General features: G+C 50.4%; 3 protein-coding genes and 1 long non-coding RNA gene across 8 annotated transcripts in view; 3 read left to right on the forward strand and 1 right to left on the reverse strand.

Moving 5' to 3' along the window:
* HOXA3 (homeobox A3) overlaps nucleotides 1-5,905 on the forward strand; it is a 32,433-nt gene extending 26,528 nt beyond the window's left edge. For 3 of the 4 annotated variants that reach the window (XM_024990594.1, XM_024990596.2, XM_024990595.2), the window contains 2 exons: nucleotides 2,121-2,766; nucleotides 4,191-5,905. In XM_024990594.1, the coding sequence (XP_024846362.1) occupies nucleotides 2,241-2,766; nucleotides 4,191-4,993 (1,329 nt within the window). In that variant the 5' untranslated portion in view covers nucleotides 2,121-2,240 and the 3' untranslated portion in view covers nucleotides 4,994-5,905. 4 annotated transcript variants of the gene reach the window in all.
* Nucleotides 5,906-10,233: 4,328 nt separating this feature from the next.
* Nucleotides 10,234-12,213, forward strand: HOXA2 (homeobox A2). The gene is given in 2 exon segments (NM_001075854.1): nucleotides 10,234-10,796; nucleotides 11,432-12,213. Coding segments are annotated over 2 exon segments (1,119 nt in total). The 5' UTR covers nucleotides 10,234-10,417; the 3' UTR covers nucleotides 12,172-12,213.
* A 788-nt stretch (nucleotides 12,214-13,001) lies between these two features.
* LOC100848443 (uncharacterized) lies at nucleotides 13,002-16,714 on the reverse strand. Its single transcript, XR_234335.5, has 2 exons — nucleotides 16,518-16,714; nucleotides 13,002-13,138 (listed from the first exon to the last, which is right to left on the reverse strand). It is a non-coding gene; the product is annotated as an uncharacterized lncRNA (long non-coding RNA).
* Nucleotides 16,715-16,862: 148 nt separating this feature from the next.
* On the forward strand, nucleotides 16,863-18,495 carry HOXA1 (homeobox A1). Of its 2 annotated transcripts, XM_005205543.5 has the most exons (3): nucleotides 16,863-17,340; nucleotides 17,544-17,638; nucleotides 18,140-18,227. In XM_005205543.5, exons 1-2 carry the CDS (start codon nucleotides 16,993-16,995, stop codon nucleotides 17,601-17,603), a joined length of 408 nt encoding a protein of 135 aa, XP_005205600.1. In that variant the 5' UTR covers nucleotides 16,863-16,992; the 3' UTR covers nucleotides 17,604-17,638; nucleotides 18,140-18,227. The 2 variants fall into 2 exon arrangements, with proteins under 2 accessions (XP_005205600.1, NP_001193040.1); NM_001206111.1 differs by having other exon boundaries at nucleotides 16,993-17,638; nucleotides 18,140-18,495.
* The last annotated feature ends 895 nt before the right edge of the window (nucleotides 18,496-19,390 follow it).

Genomic DNA, 19,390 nt, shown 5'->3' on the forward strand with positions numbered 1-19,390 from the left:
TTATGGAGTTTGTTGTTTGCTCTTAGAGGTTTAAAGGTATTTTAAATTATTTTACAAGGCAATGCATAACTTGATGAAAAGACTTAAGTAAGCCGCAGGCGGGTGTAGCCTCTGATAATGGATTAGCAAGTCACTTGAAATATTGCATGTTCAAGATCAGCTTAATTTTGTTTTATCTAATATCTTTCTGTTCAAGTGTCTGGAGTAATTTTCTTAACCTGACGTTTTATTTTACAAAGATACAAGCCCAGTATCTTAAAAATTTATAATGGCAGACATTAACACTGCCAAATGTAATTGGAACTATTTTCAGTGAAAGAACAGGAAACAGAGACATTAAATTGCTATTCTGTTTTAAATTTTATTTTATCCTTTATTTACTTTTGATCATGGGATCTGTAGCTTCCTATCTATTTCCAAAAGAGAAACCGTACAGGCTCAAGATCACATACAATAACTCCGGATAAGGGATGCTGTAATTTTTAATTTTGGTTCTGGAAAATTAATTGTGCCTGTTTTCCAGATGGTGGTCAGATTGTTGGTTTAATAATGAAATCCAAAAGAGTCTATTATTAAAACCAAAATTATAATCATTCACTGGTAGATGCTTATTACACTAATTTTTTTCTAGTTAACAAAGGGTCTGCTATTTCTGGAAATCTTTAATAACTCCAGGGCACAAATACACATAGTTGAGGTATGAAGTGTAAACCCTTTTCTTCATGAATTTGTTATTGTAATTTTCTTAAATGGTCAGAGACTAACATTCTGATTGAGTGGTGGTGGTGGGGGTGACTATATGAACTCACATGAAAGTTTTCTGAGCTGAGAGCTAGAGGTTGACCATGCAAAGGTGAAAACATAAAACAGATTTCACTTTTACAACATGCTTTCTAAATGAAAAGGGATTAAGAAGGCTTTCAGTTGCTTTTTAGCTTTCCAGGTTTGTCCTTTACTTTGTATTTCTGAAGCAGGTAAATAGGCCAAGTAGCACATAACAACAATAACAGCACACAAAGATCAGAGAACTCTGGCAGGATTTTATGGCTTGTGCTTCCATCCCTCGTCCGGAGCCAAATGACCCCCATACATCAAATTACATAGCAGTTTCTAAGACAGAACCTATTATCGTTAAGTTGGAAGGAGAGTTCAAGCGGTGGTCATGGAGATGACACTGGTTTTTCAGGTTCCTGATGTTTTTTTTTTTTTCTCTAATCCATCATGTTTTAACAGGTAGAATTTGATAGTTGTCCTGAATAACAGGACCTCAGAAAGTCCAAGGCAGGAGGGTCTGGGGACTTCTGTAACAGGGGGAAAGAGGTGGGAGTGGCTTGCTGGGACCTGCCTGAGAAATAGGGAGAGGGAGGAGTAAAGAACTGTTCAAGATTTGAGTTTTACTTTTTGGAGAGGGTCTTGTTGTCTGTCTTTTCCCACCCGGAATGTTCCAGCCACCGTTTTCTCTCCCCTTCTTGACCACAGAGGTCTCATTAGGAGGAGGTGGGTCATATCCTTACACAAGGGTAGATTAACTGTCTAACAAGCTCAGCTTCTGAAATCAACAAGGGTCCAGTCGGGCTATTGCCTGAAAAGATATTGTGCGTACCTCTCTTGGGTGCTGAAAGGTCCAAGAAGGGCCTGGATGGGAAGTCACCCCGCGTCATGGGTTCTTTTGGCATATATTAATCTTAAAGAAAATACTGGAGGAAACGTTGGTGACCCAAACTCTCCTTTGCCCCTCCCCATGATCTCCAGAAGGGAGGAATGCAAGGAGGGGAGACCCCAAGTTTCTTCTTCCCTGGAAAATAAGGGATTCGAATCCTGTTCTTTTCTAGCCCATCAGGCCTTTCTCCTTTTGAACTCCAGCCCCGGCTTCCCGACCTCTTTCTCTCCTCCTCTCTCCCTGGAAAACCCCCCAACTCCAGACGCAAGTTAAGCAAATATTTGTAGCTGCCAGTAAATTCCAGCGGCTTTTTATAGCGCGGCTCTCTGCGCCCGGGGCCAAGTCGTGCTGCTAAATATTGCTGACCACTTTTTCTTTTATGGCTTTCATGTCACTTAGCTATTGAGAGTAAGATGGATTTGCGCGGAGCCCTCACGGCGCTGCGATTCTCGCCCCCCAGGTCTGCGCGGGGCGGCCATTGGCTGCGGAGCGTCACGTGACCGCGGGGGCGTGCCAATGTGCGCCCTCACGGGTGTCAAGCCTCTGTCAGAGCGTGCGATCAAGATCGTGAAACAACGCGATGCAAAAAGCGACCTACTACGACAGTTCGGCGATCTACGGTGGCTACCCTTACCAGGCAGCCAACGGGTTCGGTTATAATGCCAATCAGCAGCCGTACCCGGCATCCACAGCGTTGGGCGCCGATGGCGAGTACCACCGACCCGCCTGTTCACTCCAGTCGCCTGCAAATGCCGGGAGCCACCCCAAGGCGCACGAGCTGAGCGAGGCCTGTCTGCGCACCCTGAGCGGTCCGCCCAGCCAGCCTCCGGTTCTTGGCGAGCCGCCCCTGGCCCCACCGCCACCTCAGGCTGCGCCCCCTGCCCCACCGCAGCCTCCAGCCCCGCCGCAGCCCCCTGCACCCACCCCCGCCGCGCCCCCGCCCCCCTCTTCAGTCTCCCCACCTCAGAATGGCAGCAGCAACCCCACCCCCGCCAGTGCAGCCAAGAGCCCCCTCCTCAACTCGCCCACCGTGGCCAAACAAATCTTCCCCTGGATGAAAGAGTCTCGGCAAAACACAAAGCAGAAAACCAGCGGCTCCAGCTCAGGTAAAGAGGTGCCTTGCGCAAGAGGGCCCTCCATCCTGGCTTCCAGCCCCCCAAACCACCTCCAGCCACAGCCAGCAGGGTCTGGGAGCACTGGAATATTTCCAGAATTCACTGCTCCTCCTTCCCCCAACCCTCAAAGGTTTCCAGAGTCTTTGCAACTAGGGAAATGATTGGACTCTGTGTGCCTGGGAAACCCTAGAGGGAGACTTGATGAGTCTTTCTGGATCTAAGAACAAGTGGGCCCTAGTGACTTTGGAATACCTGCTTGTAGAGTTAGGACCTTTGGGCAGAACAGACATGGGCACCACTGTTTCTCTTTTTAGCACAGCTCCTTATTTCTAATGAAACGGTGGTACCTACCCCACAAGGAAATGTGGCAGAATAAAAGCAGGCCTCCAAGTCAGAATCAATGGTCTGCCTATAATCAGAACCTATTTTTAATTTTTGCTCCAGCAGATGGAGTGGCTGCCTTACCTCTGGGAAGGCCCTGCTCAGACTTAGTACAATGAAGGTCGCCAGGGATTTCCTGGGGGAGGGGATTCAGCCTTGTCATCTTAATGGGAACCACATGGTCCTCCTGGAACCAGATTCCAGGACAGGCTCTGGGTCTTGTGCTTCCCAGCATCTTGGTTTCCTATGCCACTGCCTTCTCCAGTTGCTAGAGCTCTGTTCTGAACCTGAGCATCTGGAGCCATCCGGAGCCAGGAATGGGGCAGGGCAGGGGGAGGGGGGGTGGGTGGGGAGCAGGGAGAAAAGGAGGGTCAGGATTAGTGGGCATAGCTGGGGCATGCTGCTTGGTGACATGAAGAACCCTAATTAATGGCATCCAGCACCAGATGCCTGGGCCTCCCCACCAGAAACGGGATTTCTTTTCAATGGGATCTCCTTCTTTGGCCAGAGAAAGCCTTCCAGATTGGAGCTTCCACTCCAGTCCTCTTTACTGGACAGAGTAAATAAGAGGCCAGTGGAGGCAACTGTCCAATCCTTCAGTGAGATAGTGATGGAGGGAAGGTTTATTGAGTGTATATTAGGTGCCCCACATTCCAGTTACTGTAAAGGGAATAAACAGAATGAGACCTGCCCACGCAGAGCTTGTAGTCTGATAGGGCAAAGGATCAGGAGATGAACCAGAAACTGAATAGCTCCAGAAGGGAAACACAGTGTAGGAATGCAAACAGGGCGTTCTGCTTTTCTGTTCCTTGCCCCCTTGGAGAGGCTTATGACTTGCAGCTTTAGTCAGTGAGAAACTGCTGACACTGTTTCCCTACCAGGACAGAAAATAGTACCTACGTCCTTCTTCCTCTTTCTGGGCCCTGATAGATGGAGGGATCTTTGGGGCCTGGAGGAAGGAGGGGCCTGGCTAGGTCAGGGGCTGGGCGGGGCAGCCCCTGATGCCACTCTTCCTCTCTTCTCTGATCTCGCAGGGGAGAGCTGCGCAGGTGACAAGAGCCCACCTGGGCAGGCATCATCCAAGAGGGCGCGCACGGCCTACACAAGCGCGCAGCTGGTGGAACTAGAGAAGGAATTTCACTTCAACCGCTACCTGTGCCGGCCGCGCAGGGTGGAGATGGCCAACCTGCTGAACCTCACTGAACGCCAGATCAAGATCTGGTTCCAGAATCGACGCATGAAATACAAGAAGGATCAGAAGGGCAAGGGCATGCTGACGTCATCAGGGGGTCAGTCCCCAAGTCGCAGTCCCGTGCCCCCCGGCCCTGGCAGTTATCTGAACTCTATGCATTCGCTGGTTAACAGCGTCCCATACGAGCCCCAGTCGCCCCCGCCTTTCTCCAAGCCCCCTCAGGGCGCCTATGGGTTACCCCCCGCCTCCTACCCTGCGCCCCTGCCCAGCTGCGCACCGCCGCCTCCACAGAAACGCTACACGGCGGCAGGCGCGGGCGCGGGGGGCACACCTGACTATGATCCACACGCGCATGGCCTGCAGGGCAACGGCAGCTATGGGACTCCACACTTACAGGGAAGCCCCGTCTTTGTAGGGGGCAGCTACGTGGAGCCCATGAGCAACTCTGGCCCGCCCCTCTTTGGCCTAACTCACCTGCCCCACACAGCCTCGGCTGCCATGGACTACGGGGGTGCTGGGCCACTGGGTAGCGGTCACCATCATGGGCCCGGGCCAGGGGAACCGCATCCAACCTACACGGACCTTACCGCCCACCATCCTTCTCAGGGAAGAATTCAGGAAGCCCCCAAGCTCACCCATCTGTGATGGTGGGCTTGGGGCTGCGCGCCAGGAGAGTCCCGTCCCCCCGCCCCCCCCCCCCCCGCCCATCTTTCTTCATTTGCTTTTTTTGTTTTAAGGTTCTTTCTGCACCTCCCTTTCCTCTCTTCTCCACCCGCCCTGCTCTCCCCCGACCCGTTTTGTTTTCTTTGGTAACACGTTTTTATGGTTTATGTGACGTAGCAATCTTGGTTGCTGGAATGGCTGTTGGTATCAGTAGCGATATGTATCTGCTCCCGCCCCTCGCTGGGCCGTTGGCCTCGCACCCTTTACCTTCTCTACTCTTTGATCAGAAACAGGGTATATGAACAAATTTTCTAGCCGAGTTGTTCAATGTGAATTTGTTCGTACATTATGGCTCCCGAGGGGAAGCAATTAATTTTTAGTTTTTTTTTTTTTTATTGCACTTCTTGTAAAGAGCGAGAAAAAATCAAAGGCGCTTTGAGACAGGGGCTCCCTGTACAAGGATGACTAAGTGTACGTCTTTCCGTGTGTGTATGCTGGTGAAGTCAGATTTATTTATATTTTTTTTGCAAGCATTGAATAAGTTTTAAATATTATTTATCCCCATCCGTCTGTATTTATATTAAAGAAATTCTGTACCCTGATTGTTCAGAAGGTTTCTTGGGCCTTTTGTTCAATGGTGTATTGGCATACATAGAAAAAAATTTTATTCGAAAGGGAAATATAATTCCTTTATAAAGATGGTAATGATGCAATAATACCAGAGAGGATCCAGCTTTTGAAAACAGTGATTTAGGTTTGTAACATCCGGCGAAACTGAAAAAAAAAAAATCTGTAAACGCGAAAAATGCTAGATTTGTTTTGAAAGTTCTACATTCCTTGCTGCTCACATTCTGAGAAACAAAACAAAAAAAATAAAGTTTATTCTGAATAATATCCGTGTTCAGAAGAGATTCTTTGGCCAAAGAGAAGGGTCTGCATGGAGTCCAGGCGGAGGCGAATTGGAGGAGCAGGCCGCGGCAGCCCTCCAGCTCCGGCGTGAGGCCTGGCCAAGCGGCTCGCCCGGGAGCGCGGCGAATTCTCGGGGAAGGCAGCCGGAGCTTCTGGCGGCGGCCGCTCTGGAAACGCCGAGCTGCCAGCCCGCTGGGCTGCCCGTTTCCCAGCTGCCACCGTGGCCAGCCGCGGGCGCAGAGGCGGCGGAGTGCTGAGTGCGGAAGGAACAAAGGCGACCCCGCTGAGACGCGGAGGGGGGCGCACAGGTGACCCGGCAGCCCCGCCAGGGAGTAAGGTAGGGCTGTCTTCTCCACGATCTTTCTCGGATCAAAGCGGACCAGCCAATGCCTTAACTCGGGGAATCACCGGCTGCGCTGAGGATGCATTTTCTAGGAGCAACCCAACGTCCGCGGATGCTTCGCTGTTCCCTACCGCTCCAAGAGGAAAGAATCACAGCTAAAATCGCCCCTGGGAGTGGGGCGGTTCGAAAGAGACTATGGTTCACCCACGACTCCAGCAAAAGAACGGCTGAACTCCGAGGAGCCTCCTCAAGTCCTTCCATAGACTGTTTGAGTCCTAGCATTGGCTTCTTCCCGGAATATAGGATTTGGCATTCTCTGGATTTATTTCCTCTCCTTCTTCCCTCCCTGTTTTCCTTTTATGGCCCAGGGGGAGGGGGAGAGAGAGAGGAGATTGGTATCTTTCTAATAAAAATGCAGTTTTACAAGTACTTATTTTATTTGATGCTACAGGAGCTAAACATTATATTTCTATTGCTGGATTTAAGGAGGGCTGCCTACTGACTGGCTGGCAGAGGCAAAGGCAGGCACAGGAAAGGGAAATACTTTCATCTTCAGATTAAAGAATTGCTCAGAGAAGAAACCAAAATCAGAAAACGCAAACCTCAGAACTGCATCCCCATCAGCAACTGCCCCCTCCAAAGCAGAAAGTGAGGAACCACCTGTGTCTGGGTATCAGGAGCATCTGATGTGAGAAATATAACCCCCATCTCCCTGGATTGTATCTTTCAGAGGCAGAGATGGGAAATGTCGCCATTTTGTTTGCAATCCAAAATATACATCATCATGGCCTCTATCTTTCCCCTAAGAAACTCCTGAAGATGAGCTTTCAAAACAGGCAATGGAGCCATTTTAGGGGTACCTACTGGGCCTGGAGGAGCTGCTTTTAGGGAACCTCCTGAAGTCTAAAAAAAGAAAAGAAAAAGACTGGGAAGATGCAAAGCCAGGCAGCTGTAAAGCGCTGGATGTTTCACTGCTAGAAGTGCTTCCCCCAAATCTGTCCTGGAGCTCCTGCTATATTTATTTTATTTTTTTCTTTTCAAAAGAGTTTAGGATGTGGAAAAAGTAGATTTTGCTCTCTACCCAACTCCAACATCCCTGCTGAAATATGGCGCAACTCAGAAATGCAAAGTTGGAAAACCAGCCTTTTCTCCAGTTAGGACTGTAGCTTCCACCCTTTTGCTTGTTCATATATGAATACAGTAGGCTGAGCAGACAAGGGAGTCTTCTGTTAAGTAATAATTTTAGAGAAGTGTGTAAAATTACCTGGGAGAATACAGGACAGTGGGGGGAGGGGAGAAAGAGAAGGCAGAGAGAGAGAGAAAGCTACCCATCCAGAAAGAAAAAAATCTTTCAGGGATACCACTATTTATAGTTTCTAAAATCTACCCTTTAGCTGAGGAAGAACTGGTTTGGAGGTGTCCACCTTCCTTCAGGGCAGATTTTTAAAGTGAGATTCCAATATGATTTCCCATATCTTGCCAGTCAAGACATTCATTTTGACTTTCAGAGAAAAAATATCAATCTCAACCCCCGTTTTCTAGATATTAAAAAGAAATATGTATTAAAATATCTCCTGAGTTAAAGTAATAGATTTGGGGAAGATTTCAATGTTGAGTGGTTAAAAAAAACTGGGGGGGGGGTGGTTCTTCCAGATGGTATTTGAATTAAGGCCGCTGAGGCGAGCAGAAAGCTCTCACCCACGCAGCCCCTGACAAAGCCTCAGCGATATGGGGGCAGCGTTGCTTCCTCTCCACACTCCCCCTCCCCTTAAACTCCTCAATATTTTCTGGTAAAAGCAAATGCCAAAAGTCACCATCCCAAAGTCCGCAAAGCACCTTTCCTAAAAGCAGCCCTCTAAATCTGCTGCCAAAAATATCTTTAAAAAGACTAGTTTTCCTTGTTTACTTGCGTTTCCTGCTCTCCTCTTTGCTCGGCCACATTTGATCTTGGAAAGAGCTCGAAGCTGAAATGTGTTCTTAAGGGCCAGAAGCTGTCAAGGCTTTTGGTGAGCAAGATTGATCGCACCCAGACTTCCTTCAGAGCTTTGTTTGGAATAAAAGCAAGAAAACTGAAAAAACCTCACATTTTCCAAAATAGCTTCTCTATCTGTAAGGCATTGCTCTGGGCTAGTCAATGACGGAGGCCACTTTCTATCTAATTTCCAACCCAAGCCCTCTTTGATGCCAGCCTCAGAGATGGAGTCCTGTCCTTGTGGCTTGGTCAGCCTTTCTTGTTTTCTACGTAGATTTTTCTCCCCCAACAATCTCTCTCTCCCTGGCCATCAGAATGATTTATTTTCCTGCCACTGATGCCTGCCGGCCAGGGGGAGTCTGATCACTTGGTCCATTTCAAAGAAGCAAAAGCGAATCATCATCCTCGGTGTGGGGGAAAAGAGATACCTTCAGATTGCTCTCTCAGCCTCCTTCCCTTTTGCTGCCTTGGTGGATTTTTGCAGTTATTGTTTGGTATCTAAAGGTGTTATCTTTTGAACCCTCCAGCACAGTCCAAGATGCGCTCGGTCTCAAGTCTCCGAGTTGGAAAAAAAGACAGTGAACAGAGAAACAGAACCTTTATAATTCCTCCTTGGGTCGCCCTCTCTCACCCGCGGTGCTGTTTCCAACAGACCCTGAGTGCAAACATTCCTGGTGGCCAAGAAGCAGGACAGTTCAGGAGACAATTCTGGCTGCCAAGGAGCACTCACTGCATCTGAATCAACAAGCCCCATCAGAGCGACAAGGATGAGAAGAAGGGAAGGAGAAGAAAAAGAAAAAAAGAACAAGCAAGCTCTTTCTCCCTCCGTGCTGCTAACTTCCAACAGACTTCCTCGAAATCAGAAATACTTACCGCACCCGAGCCCTACGGGTATGAAACCCAGAATGCCAGGAGCCGCACGCGCCTGCTCGGGGCGGCATTTCTTTGGCTGGCCGCCGCCCTGGCTACAGGGATTTGGGCACATGGATCTGGGGTTGTTGTCTCGCTTGGCACATGCTTCTATCTTTCTCGAGCCACTCCTGAAAAGTTGATGGCGCAGGAGGGTCGGGAAGCCAGGAGAGCCGCCTCCCGTTTTCCGCTTCCCGCTGGAGCCAGATGCGAAGCTGTCGTGGAAAAGCCGGCTAACAATGGGCCGGGGTCCGGGGTCCGGGGGGCGCGGACTACGAGCTGGGCTTTGGGAGGGGGGGTTGAGAGCCTGAGGGAAGTGGGGGGAGGAGAGGTGTACAGAGGGGAAAGGGAGGAGGAAGACGGAAGAGGGAAAAAAGAGGAAAAGAGGGAAAGACGGGAAGGAAAACAGAGGCAGATCAGTTCTGAGATCCAGGAACTGGTTTTAGAAAAAGCGGAGGAGGGAAAGAGAAATAAAAGGGGGGAGCCCCCTAAATAATCCTTCTCTTTTTCTGTCCCCGACGCCCCTTACTCCGTCTCATCTCCCCTCTCCCTTTGCTTCTTCCTCTTGCCTTAGCAGAACTTGTGTGGCTGGGATGCGTGGCCCTCGGGTGTCAAAACTTTGAAGATTAATGGATTACTTTGTTAATGACTGCAGGCGTCAGACTGAGGTGCTTAAATGATTTGTGAGGTGCGAGGCGTCTTCCCGACAGTCCCAAACAATGCGCGGAGTGTGCGGGGGAGGCAGAGGGCGGCCGCCGGCGGGACCGGCAGCGGGGCTCAGCACTCGCACACTCACACACACTCCCAGGCGCACACACCACCTCCGTGTGGATCAGGAGGCAAGCAGGCACCTTCGCCCTCACGCACTGCCACGCATCCCCAACCCACACCCACATATATGTATTTTTGCCCTGAAAAAAGTGTAAATAAAGCCTCGCTGGCCCCCAATGAGGCGTTCCTTCCCGACTTTTTTGGATCAATCAAACAGACAGTGGCTTCTTTTGATTAAAGCCCAAATTGTCATTGGGCAGAAGCAATCATGTGACAGCCAATTCGGTCCAATTTCAACCTTGTCTCCATGAATTCAATAGTTTAATAGTAGCGCGGTCCCCATACGGCTGTAATCAGTGAATTAGAAAAAAAACACCCCAGCAGCGATCTTCTATGATAGATTTTTTTCCCCCTCTGCGCTCGCCTTTTTCCTGGGCCTTGCCCCCCCAAACCCCTCCAGAAGAGGGAACTTTTTCTCCGAGGGGGCTCCAAGGAGAAGGCCATGAATTACGAATTTGAGCGAGAGATTGGTTTTATCAATAGCCAGCCGTCGCTCGCTGAGTGCCTGACATCTTTTCCCCCTGTCGCTGATACATTTCAAAGTTCATCAATCAAGACCTCGACGCTTTCACACTCGACACTGATTCCTCCTCCTTTTGAGCAGACCATTCCCAGCCTGAACCCGGGCAGTCACCCTCGCCACGGCGCTGGCGGCCGCCCCAAGCCGAGCCCCGCGGGCAGCCGCGGCAGCCCAGTGCCCGCCGGCGCCCTGCAGCCGCCCGAGTACCCCTGGATGAAGGAGAAGAAGGCGGCCAAGAAAACCGTGCTGCCGCCCGCCTCGGCCGCCTCCGCCACCGGCCCTGCCTGCCTCAGCCACAAAGGTCAGTCCAAAGACTTGGCCCCAGGTCCTGGGACCCTCTTCCCCTTCTGGGTTGCCCTGAGAGCGGTTATGGGGGAGGGGAGCGTGGGCTGGGAGAGAAGGGGGAGAGGGAGAGATGCTTGGCTGCTTTCCCTTCCCCTGTGGGCTCAGGAGTGGGTTTGATGTGGAGACAAGGGATCCACAATGAGACATATATATATTTTTAAGAAGGGGGTGGGGGAACTTTCCCTAACTTGTGTAATGTGGGATGATTTATTTGAGTTGGAACTGACCTCCTCTTGTCTAGTTGTCCTAGAGTTTGGCTTTTTGACAGTAATGAAGAGTGATAGATCGCTCTTGCTCAGCTAAGCAGCTGATGCATTAATTATAAATTGTGGTGTGGCTAATATAAAGTTTGCTCCCGGATGGAGAGGTTGGGGGGAGCTACAGGCAGGAATCTGATGGAGGTGGAAGAGATGGGGTCTCCCCAGGCTAGGCTCCCAGGAAGGGCAGCACAATAGCTTTACTGCATCCAGGGGCGGCCATTTTGTTGCAGTTGATCTTTTCTGCTATATTTATTCTCCAGTGGAATAACCCCGCTCGGACCCCTCCACCTCCAACTGTGCGTGTGTCTCTTGTTGGTTTCCCTTTCCTCAGAATCCCTGGAAATCGCCGATGGCAGCGGCGGGGGCTCTCGGCGCCTGAGAACTGCTTACACCAACACGCAGCTTTTAGAGCTGGAAAAAGAATTTCATTTCAACAAGTACCTTTGCAGACCCCGAAGGGTGGAAATTGCAGCGCTGCTGGACTTGACTGAGAGACAAGTGAAAGTGTGGTTTCAGAACCGGAGGATGAAGCACAAGAGGCAGACCCAGTGCAAGGAGAACCAAAACAGCGAAGGAAAATTTAAAAGCCTCGAAGACTCTGAGAAAGTGGACGAGGACGAGGAAGAGAAGTCGCTCTTTGAGCAAGCCCTCAGCGTCTCCGGGGCCCTTCTGGAGAGGGAAGGTTACACTTTTCAGCAAAATGCCCTCTCTCAGCAGCAGGCTTCCAATGGACACAATGGCGACTCCCAAAGTTTCCCAGTTTCGCCTTTAACCAGCAATGAGAAAAATCTGAAACATTTTCAGCACCAGTCACCCACTGTTCCTAACTGCTTGTCAACAATGGGCCAGAACTGTGGCTCTGGCCTAAACAATGACAGTCCCGAGGCCCTCGAGGTCCCCTCTTTGCAGGACTTTAATGTTTTTTCCACAGATTCCTGCCTGCAGCTTTCAGATGCAGTCTCGCCCAGTTTGCCGGGTTCCCTCGACAGTCCAGTAGATATTTCAGCTGACAGCTTTGACTTTTTTACAGACACACTCACCACAATTGACTTGCAGCATCTGAATTACTAAAAACATTAAAGCAAAACAAAGCATCACAAAAAAAAAAAAAAAGACCCCTTTGACCAGGTGGTTTTGCCTTCCTTTATTCTAATTTTTATTTTATTTTCTTCTTGACTTACCCTCTCCCTCTTTTAAATGTTGGAAGATTTTTCTGTTTAGTGATTCCCTTGACCCAGTTTCAGAGTCATCTTTTCTCCAGACTATTTTGGAGTTTTAGTTGTTTTAAATCTAATCCAACAACCCTCTATGTGATTTCCTGAAAGCAATATATGAGGCCTGCAAGAAAGTGATCATATAATTGTATCTTCACTTTCTTTTTATTTTTGTATTACGTTAGGGTGCATTGTCATGCGTATTTTTGGTAGAATAAATTCTCCTTTGCTATAAGTAGCTTTCTTATTTTTTTCCTCCCCCTCTTTCTCAAGGCTCATAACAGTTTCTTTTTCCTCTTTTAGTCTAACTTGGTAAATAAAATTCTGGTCACAATCCACTTTCTTTTCCAATTTTAATATATTTATTGAATGGGCATATTCAAAGTCTTCAACAGACAGAAACAGCAACAATAAGGAAAGCCAGAAAAGGGTTAGGGCTTCTGAGAAGTGTGTTTTGCTTTTTGTTTTTGTTTTGTTTTTTTTTTTTTAAGGGAATGGATTAGGTTTTCAACGTAGAGGTTCAAGCCATAGATTTAAATTGGCAATAGAAACAGGATTGGGCAGCCTGAGTTGGGCCAAGCCCAAGCTTTTGAAAGTGGAGAAATAAAGTGCCTACAGAAACCTCCAACTCCAGGAAGGAGGAACATGGAGTTTCTTTAACAAGCTACCAGTCTCCAGGTCAATAACTAAGTTATCAACAATTCATTTATTTATACATGTTTGTTTCAAATATCTACATCCCAACTCCCTCCCCCACAAATGCCAAAACATTTTCAGTGTGGTTGATTAGTCTCCCAGCTGTTGATGGGTCCAGGCAAACAGGTCTAAAACAGAAAAACAAAAATAAAACAAAACAATGGTTACTAGCTGGAAAATGCACTTCAGAAAGGCTTCTTTCCAATCCTCTGGTTCAGTCATTCTAGGATTCTTTTTTTTTCCCCCCAGGGTCAGAAAAATCAATATTTCATTCTTAAATCTGTTTACATGGCAAATAATGGATCATTAAAGCTTTGAAGTCAAGTTAGCAAGATGAGATTTAAAGTGGAGTGTTTCTACACCCCAGGTTATAGATTAACCCAGTTTCTAGAGAAAGAGAAAAAGCACTTTAAATGAAATATCAATAAAATGTGATCTAGGGATGTTGCTGGGTTGTTCTGTTTTTTTTTTTTTTTTTCTCCCTTCTTATGTCTCCCCATGTTTATTTTTCCCTTACTGAGCTCTGTTCTGATGGCTACTTACCGTGAGAAAACGCAGAGTGTAAGCAACATGTGTGGGGGGTGGGTTGATTTAAGAACCCGGCTCTTAATAGCAAAGGATTGGAAGTTATGAGGAAATCGCGATCTTTCTCCACGGATTTACTGCCTACCTCCCCCACCTTTTGCCCCCTAAATCCTGGCAGCGGCGGAGGCGAGTGAGGACCCGGGTAGGTCTCCTGCCCTCGGCGCGGAGCGGAGCAGAGCGGAGCAGGCGGCCGGGCCGCGGCCAGGGCTAAGCCGCTGCTGTTTGCGATTCATCCTCCACTCATAAATCAAACGCTTTCTATGAATGAGAATGTCATCAAAGAGATCAATTGCAGGAACACATGCACAAATAAAAATCCTCTTACGTATTTGCCGGGGATCCCCGTCCGAAAGCATTAAGTTAGAAGGCGTTTAGTCATAATTCATTTTTATTGCTCTTTTAAAACAACAGCAGCTTGGCTGAGCTGCGGATGCCATGAACAGCTCCAGGCCTCGGCGGCGTTTTGTCTCTTCCTCGCTCCTTCCCTTTCTAGTACAGCCATGAAAGGCGCTTTGAGCCCAACAAGCGGCTTGCAAGGGACCGGGCTCGCCTTTCATCCAGTCTTCACGGGTGGTTTAAGAGATTTTGGCTCGAGTCGTGGGGTGCTGGCCTACATGCCCCACGGACCTCGGGTCTCCTACCCGGCGGAATGAGCCCTGGGATTTCGTGGGGGTGGGGAAGGAACCGCGCTACGAAAGCCCCCGGGCTCGAGGCCAGAGGAGGCTGCCTTTGTGAGCCGCACGGGGAGAGCGGCGCTCTGGGCGACCAGCTTGGGCGGAGTCGGCTCAGCCGCGGGAGCCTGCCTGCCCCGAGCGGTGCGCGGAGGCGTGTCGGTAGCCCGCCGCTGTGCAGCGGACTTGTGTGCGAGCGAAAGCTTATGTGTGATCCCAAGAAAAACATTCCACCCACGAAGGCCGGGAAAAGAAGCCCGGAGGGGGGAAAAGAAGCCCGGAGGGAGGAAGAGAGGTGGAGAGAGAGGAGCTCAGAGGCCCAGAACTAGCAGAGGAAGGAGAGAGGTTGCAGACTGGGGTGACTTTGTGGTGTGAGCCCTGCGGTGGAGGGGGTCGTGCAGACCCGGGCCGAGGAAGCCAACAAAGGGACAGGAGTGAGGCAAGGGCCAGAACCTACCGACGAGCTTTGGCTGGAAGAGCAGGTCGTCCGCAAAGCCAGCCTGGACCCCCTAATGTCCTGTCTCCTTCCCCCCAAGAGCCCCTTCTCTCCCCCCTGGCTGGACGCCTGGCACTCCCAAGGAAGCCACCTCCAGGAGGGCCTCCTTGCCTTTTCTCTTCTCCAGGATGAGGTTCTCTAGGTGCTGAAATGGGGGGGCGGGGGGGAGACAGGAGTGACCTTTTCGGGCCTCCCTCTTAACTATGATTGGGGATAGGTCACAGGTCACAGGAAAATACCTTTCAAAAGGAAATGTTTAGGGGAAAATGCGCCTTTGCTTCTGAAGGAATCCACAGTCAAATGTATGTCCGTTTTCCCTCTTGAGGAGACAGATTAGGAGGGAATTTGTATAGGTGGAGAACAGAACACAGAAACCTGAAAGGCTAACGCCTCTGAAATGTGCCTGCGTCAAGCAAAATTTCCTTCTTTTAACCGGGGAGGGAAAGCTGGAAGGGAGTGGGAACCCCAAAGCCACACACGATCAGATAAATTTGATCCGTTGGATCCCCATGTGGTGAACATGGTCAGAGTAATATCTGTACAGCACTGGCTGCAAAATTCTTGTATGATGTCTGGACTTCTTTTACCTAAGAATGCATCAATTCTTTGCCTCTTTTTGGCCTTTTCTCTCTACAAGCCAAAGGCTGACACGAGGCCTAATAATAAAGAGCAGTTAACGACCCCGTGGGCATCGGGGTAAGAGGAAGGTGATGGAGAACAGGAACGCTGTCCTGGGATGACGCTCAGATTTGCACGTGTCTCTCTAGGGGTAGACTGGCAGGTTTACACAAGGAACTACACAGTCAGTTACAAAAGGGAGGAGGTGTTGCTGGGGAAGAAGAGAATGTCCCGTCCACCATCAGCCATCTGTCCCCCGCCCCTCCCACCTGCCAGCTCCCACCCCCACTTGAATGGGGGGGAGGTGTAGATAAAAGAAGCTCTACCAGTTCTAACGTCCCCCTCCAGAAAACAAGAAACTTTGCGGGGGTGGGTGGGGGTGGGAAAGAGGAGTTCATCGTACTTCGCCGGAGCTGTGGTCTCACCCTTTGAGACCCGGGTGGGAGCCTGCAGGCTCCTGGTTCGTAGGGAGCCGGCAGATGGCCTGCAGCGCAGGGCCCGGCCCCCACGCTGGCCACGTCCGCTATCGTCATCTCTCTTCCCCCTCCTCCTACCCCTCAAAATCCAGCGGCGGAGTTGCTCCCCGTAGGGCTCCCGGAGCAAAGCTAAGTGGGGAGGAGAAAGGGGCGGAGAGCGAGGAGAGAGGGAGGGCCAAGAGCCGGGCCACCCCCAGCCTTGGCCAGCAAGCCTAGCTCCCAAGGCTCACCCCCTCTCCCAGGCGTTGAATTACAGAAGCTCCCGGTTGCCACACTAATAGCCAAAGGGTGGGGAGGTGTGTGTAGGGGGGGGAGCGGGGGGCGGGAGGAAAGGAGGCTTCAGGACTCTCCTTGAGGAAGGGAAGTTTCCTTTCTTGCCCTCGTTCCCTCCACGCCCACTCGGGTTCCTCCGAACCAGCCCTCTGCGTACTTCCCTCTCCATCCCGACTTTAGAGACCTAGTGGCCTAACCATGTCCTACGCCACCGTTCTCGGCCCTTCTCAAGGCACCATAGAAAGGACGAAAGGGAAAGAGCCCGGAAAGCGACCCTTTCAGTTCCTGGCTTTCCGGGCTCGGCCAGTGTGCTGGTGGCGGCCCAGCGAGCTCCTCCTCCCCACTGATTCCCAGCCCGAGAGATCGCGGAGCCCTTCGTGCTTCTCACCTTTTGCCAATTCATCTTTCTGGGCGCGGTGGAGAGGGGGGCGGTGACGGGGGATGCCTTCCAGCCCCCACCTCCCGGAGCGGGGAGGGCGATCGGAGTCGGCGCGCGCAGAAAGCAGCCTCTGCTCCCCTTCGCCTTAGCGCTCCGCTTCTGCCCCTGCGGCCGCCGCAGCTGCTGCTGCCGCCGCCCAGGCTGCCTGGGGGGGCGACTGCGCGTCACCTAGACTGAGGAGCGCCGGGGATTTAAATGCCACTGAAACGGTGATCCATCACTGCAGGAGCCAACAAACTTTCTCAGGAGGCTCCGCCATTGGCTGATAGAATCACGTGCCCCTCCCGTAGCGCCCTCCGCCCTCCCGCCCCCCCCTCTTGCGCACTGTACATTCATATCATTTTTCTTCTCGGGCCCCATGGAGGAAGTGAGAAAGTTGGCACGGTCACCCAGGACTTCGCAGGACCCGGTCACTCAGTGACAGATGGACAATGCAAGAATGAGCTCCTTCCTGGAATACCCCATCCTCAGCGGTGGCGACTCGGGGACCTGCTCAGCGCGAGCCTACCCCTCCGACCACGGAATTACAACTTTCCAGTCGTGCGCGGTCAGTGCCAACAGCTGTGGCAGCGACGACCGCTTCCTAGTGGGCAGGGGGGTGCAGATCAGTCCGCCCCACCACCACCACCACCATCACCACCCCCAGCCGACCACCTATCAGACTTCTGGGAACCTGGGAGTGTCCTACTCCCACTCGAGTTGTGGTCCAAGCTACAGCGCGCAGAACTTCGGCGCGCCTTACAGCCCCTACGCGTTAAATCAGGAAGCAGAAGTAAGTGGTGGGTACCCCTCGTGCGCTCCCGCTGTTTACTCTGGAAACCTCTCATCTCCCATGGTCCAGCATCACCACCACCACCAGGGTTATGCCGGGGGCGCGGTGGGCTCGCCTCAGTACATTCACCACTCATATGGACAAGAGCACCAGAGCCTGGCCCTGGCCACGTATAATAACTCCTTGTCCCCTCTCCACGCCAGCCACCAAGAAGCCTGTCGCTCCCCTGCGTCAGAGACCTCTTCTCCAGCACAAACCTTTGACTGGATGAAAGTCAAAAGAAACCCTCCCAAAACAGGTCAGTCTTGCCATTCCATGAATGCTCCTTTATGATTCTGAAAGGAGCTGGTATGCTTAGTTTCCAAGGAAAATTAATCTTTTTTTTTTCTTAAGAAAAGTTCTGGCCTCCCACTTCTGTTATAGGATGTGGAGAGATTGCCCAGGTCCTTTGGGGGCAGAGGAGCATCTGGGACTGTTGTGTTTCCAAAGGGGCTGAATTTTAGAGGTTTAGGAAGTAGGAAGTGGGTAGGTGTGTGTGTGTGTGTGTGTGTGTGTGTGTGTGTGTGTGTGTGTGTGTGGAGGGCATTCTGTTAATATCTCCAGGCTCCATTAATCACGGTCTGACCATGCTAATGGTTGACTTCAGATCAACACTTTACACCTCATCACTTACCCTCCCAAGCCCGGATTAGGTTGAGAAAGTCTTGATTTCCCCCTTTACCTGAAGGTTGCTCTGAAGCATGTAGGGAATCTAATATGATTATAAACATTTTTACCTTTTCCTCTCATTGCCCCCCAGGGAAAATTGGAGAGTATGGCTACGTGGGTCAGCCCAATGCGGTACGCACCAACTTCACCACTAAGCAGCTCACGGAGCTGGAGAAGGAGTTTCACTTTAACAAGTACTTGACACGCGCCCGAAGGGTGGAAATTGCCGCCTCCCTGCAGCTCAATGAGACCCAGGTGAAGATCTGGTTCCAGAACCGCCGAATGAAGCAGAAGAAGCGAGAGAAGGAGGGTCTCTTGCCCATCTCTCCAGCCACTCCGACGGGAAGTGAGGAGAAGGCTGAGGAATCCTCAGAGAAGTCCAGCTCCTCGCCCTGTGTTCCTTCCCCGGGTTCTTCTACCTCAGACACTCTACCTACCTCCCACTGAGGCTGCCCCAGCCCCACTCAGCAGCCACGGCTACTCCTCAGGCTGGGACTTCTTACCCAAAGCACATTCTTAGCTTATCTTCCTTTCCATTTACAATCTCTCTCTTCCTTTCTGATCCTATCTGGGGAACTCCTGGCTGGGGATAATGTGTTTCCAGAGAATTCTAGATGAGAGACTTGATGGGGGGGAGGGGGAAAAGGATGTTAGCTCCCTAATGCAGCTTGAGTGCCAGCATCAATTTTCTGATGGCCCCTAACACCCCTACTTTTAGGAGATTTCGACTGAACCTACTGCTCCTTTCAGATGCCCTTTGGAAAATAGTCTCCTTTGCCAGCAGAAATATATCAGAGGGAGGCCTCTCATCTTTTATCTATCTGTATATTTACAATTCTCTCCTACTTTGCCCTGAAAGTAGGCTGGAGAGAGAGGAGAGTCCAAGAGCTCATGAAGAAGAGATTCTCTACGAGCGTGTTTACACAATTAATTCATCCCTTAATTTAATTTAATTCCATGTGCTTGAGTTTGCTGGTTGTAAATACTTTGTCCTGAAAGATTTATCTTTATACAGATTTTCTAGAAATGTTTAGATTAATGTTTAGATTAAAACAGGGTGGGCAAACTCTCAAAGCTGGTACAACTTTGTATGTGATTATAGGTTAAAGAATAAAAGTTCTCACTTAAAATCAATCAGATGCCTCAGAGGGTAGTCTCAGTTTGTTCTTTCAGTGAGTTAAGAAGGCCTGCAGAATACAAGGGTCAGAAACCTTGCTTCCTGGGCTAAATCTCTCCCCATCCCCACCCCTTTCTTGTTTCTCTGGCCACACTCTATTTAAAATTTGTGCTGGATTATCTGGGACCTAAAAGTATTATTCAAACCAGCTTCTTCCTTCCACAG

Source organism: Bos taurus, chromosome 4 (genome assembly GCF_002263795.3).
Source record: "Bos taurus isolate L1 Dominette 01449 registration number 42190680 breed Hereford chromosome 4, ARS-UCD2.0, whole genome shotgun sequence".
Taxonomy (NCBI): Eukaryota; Metazoa; Chordata; class Mammalia; order Artiodactyla; family Bovidae; genus Bos; species Bos taurus.

Bases quoted from the DNA above. Each gene is read 5' to 3' on its own strand.
- HOXA1 (NM_001206111.1), top strand. From the start codon at position 16,993: ATGGACAATGCAAGAATGAGCTCCTTCCTGGAATACCCCATCCTCAGC. The intron at 17,639-18,139 runs GTCAGTCTTGCC...ATTGCCCCCCAG, and splicing joins AAGAAACCCTCCCAAAACAG to GGAAAATTGGAGAGTATGGC.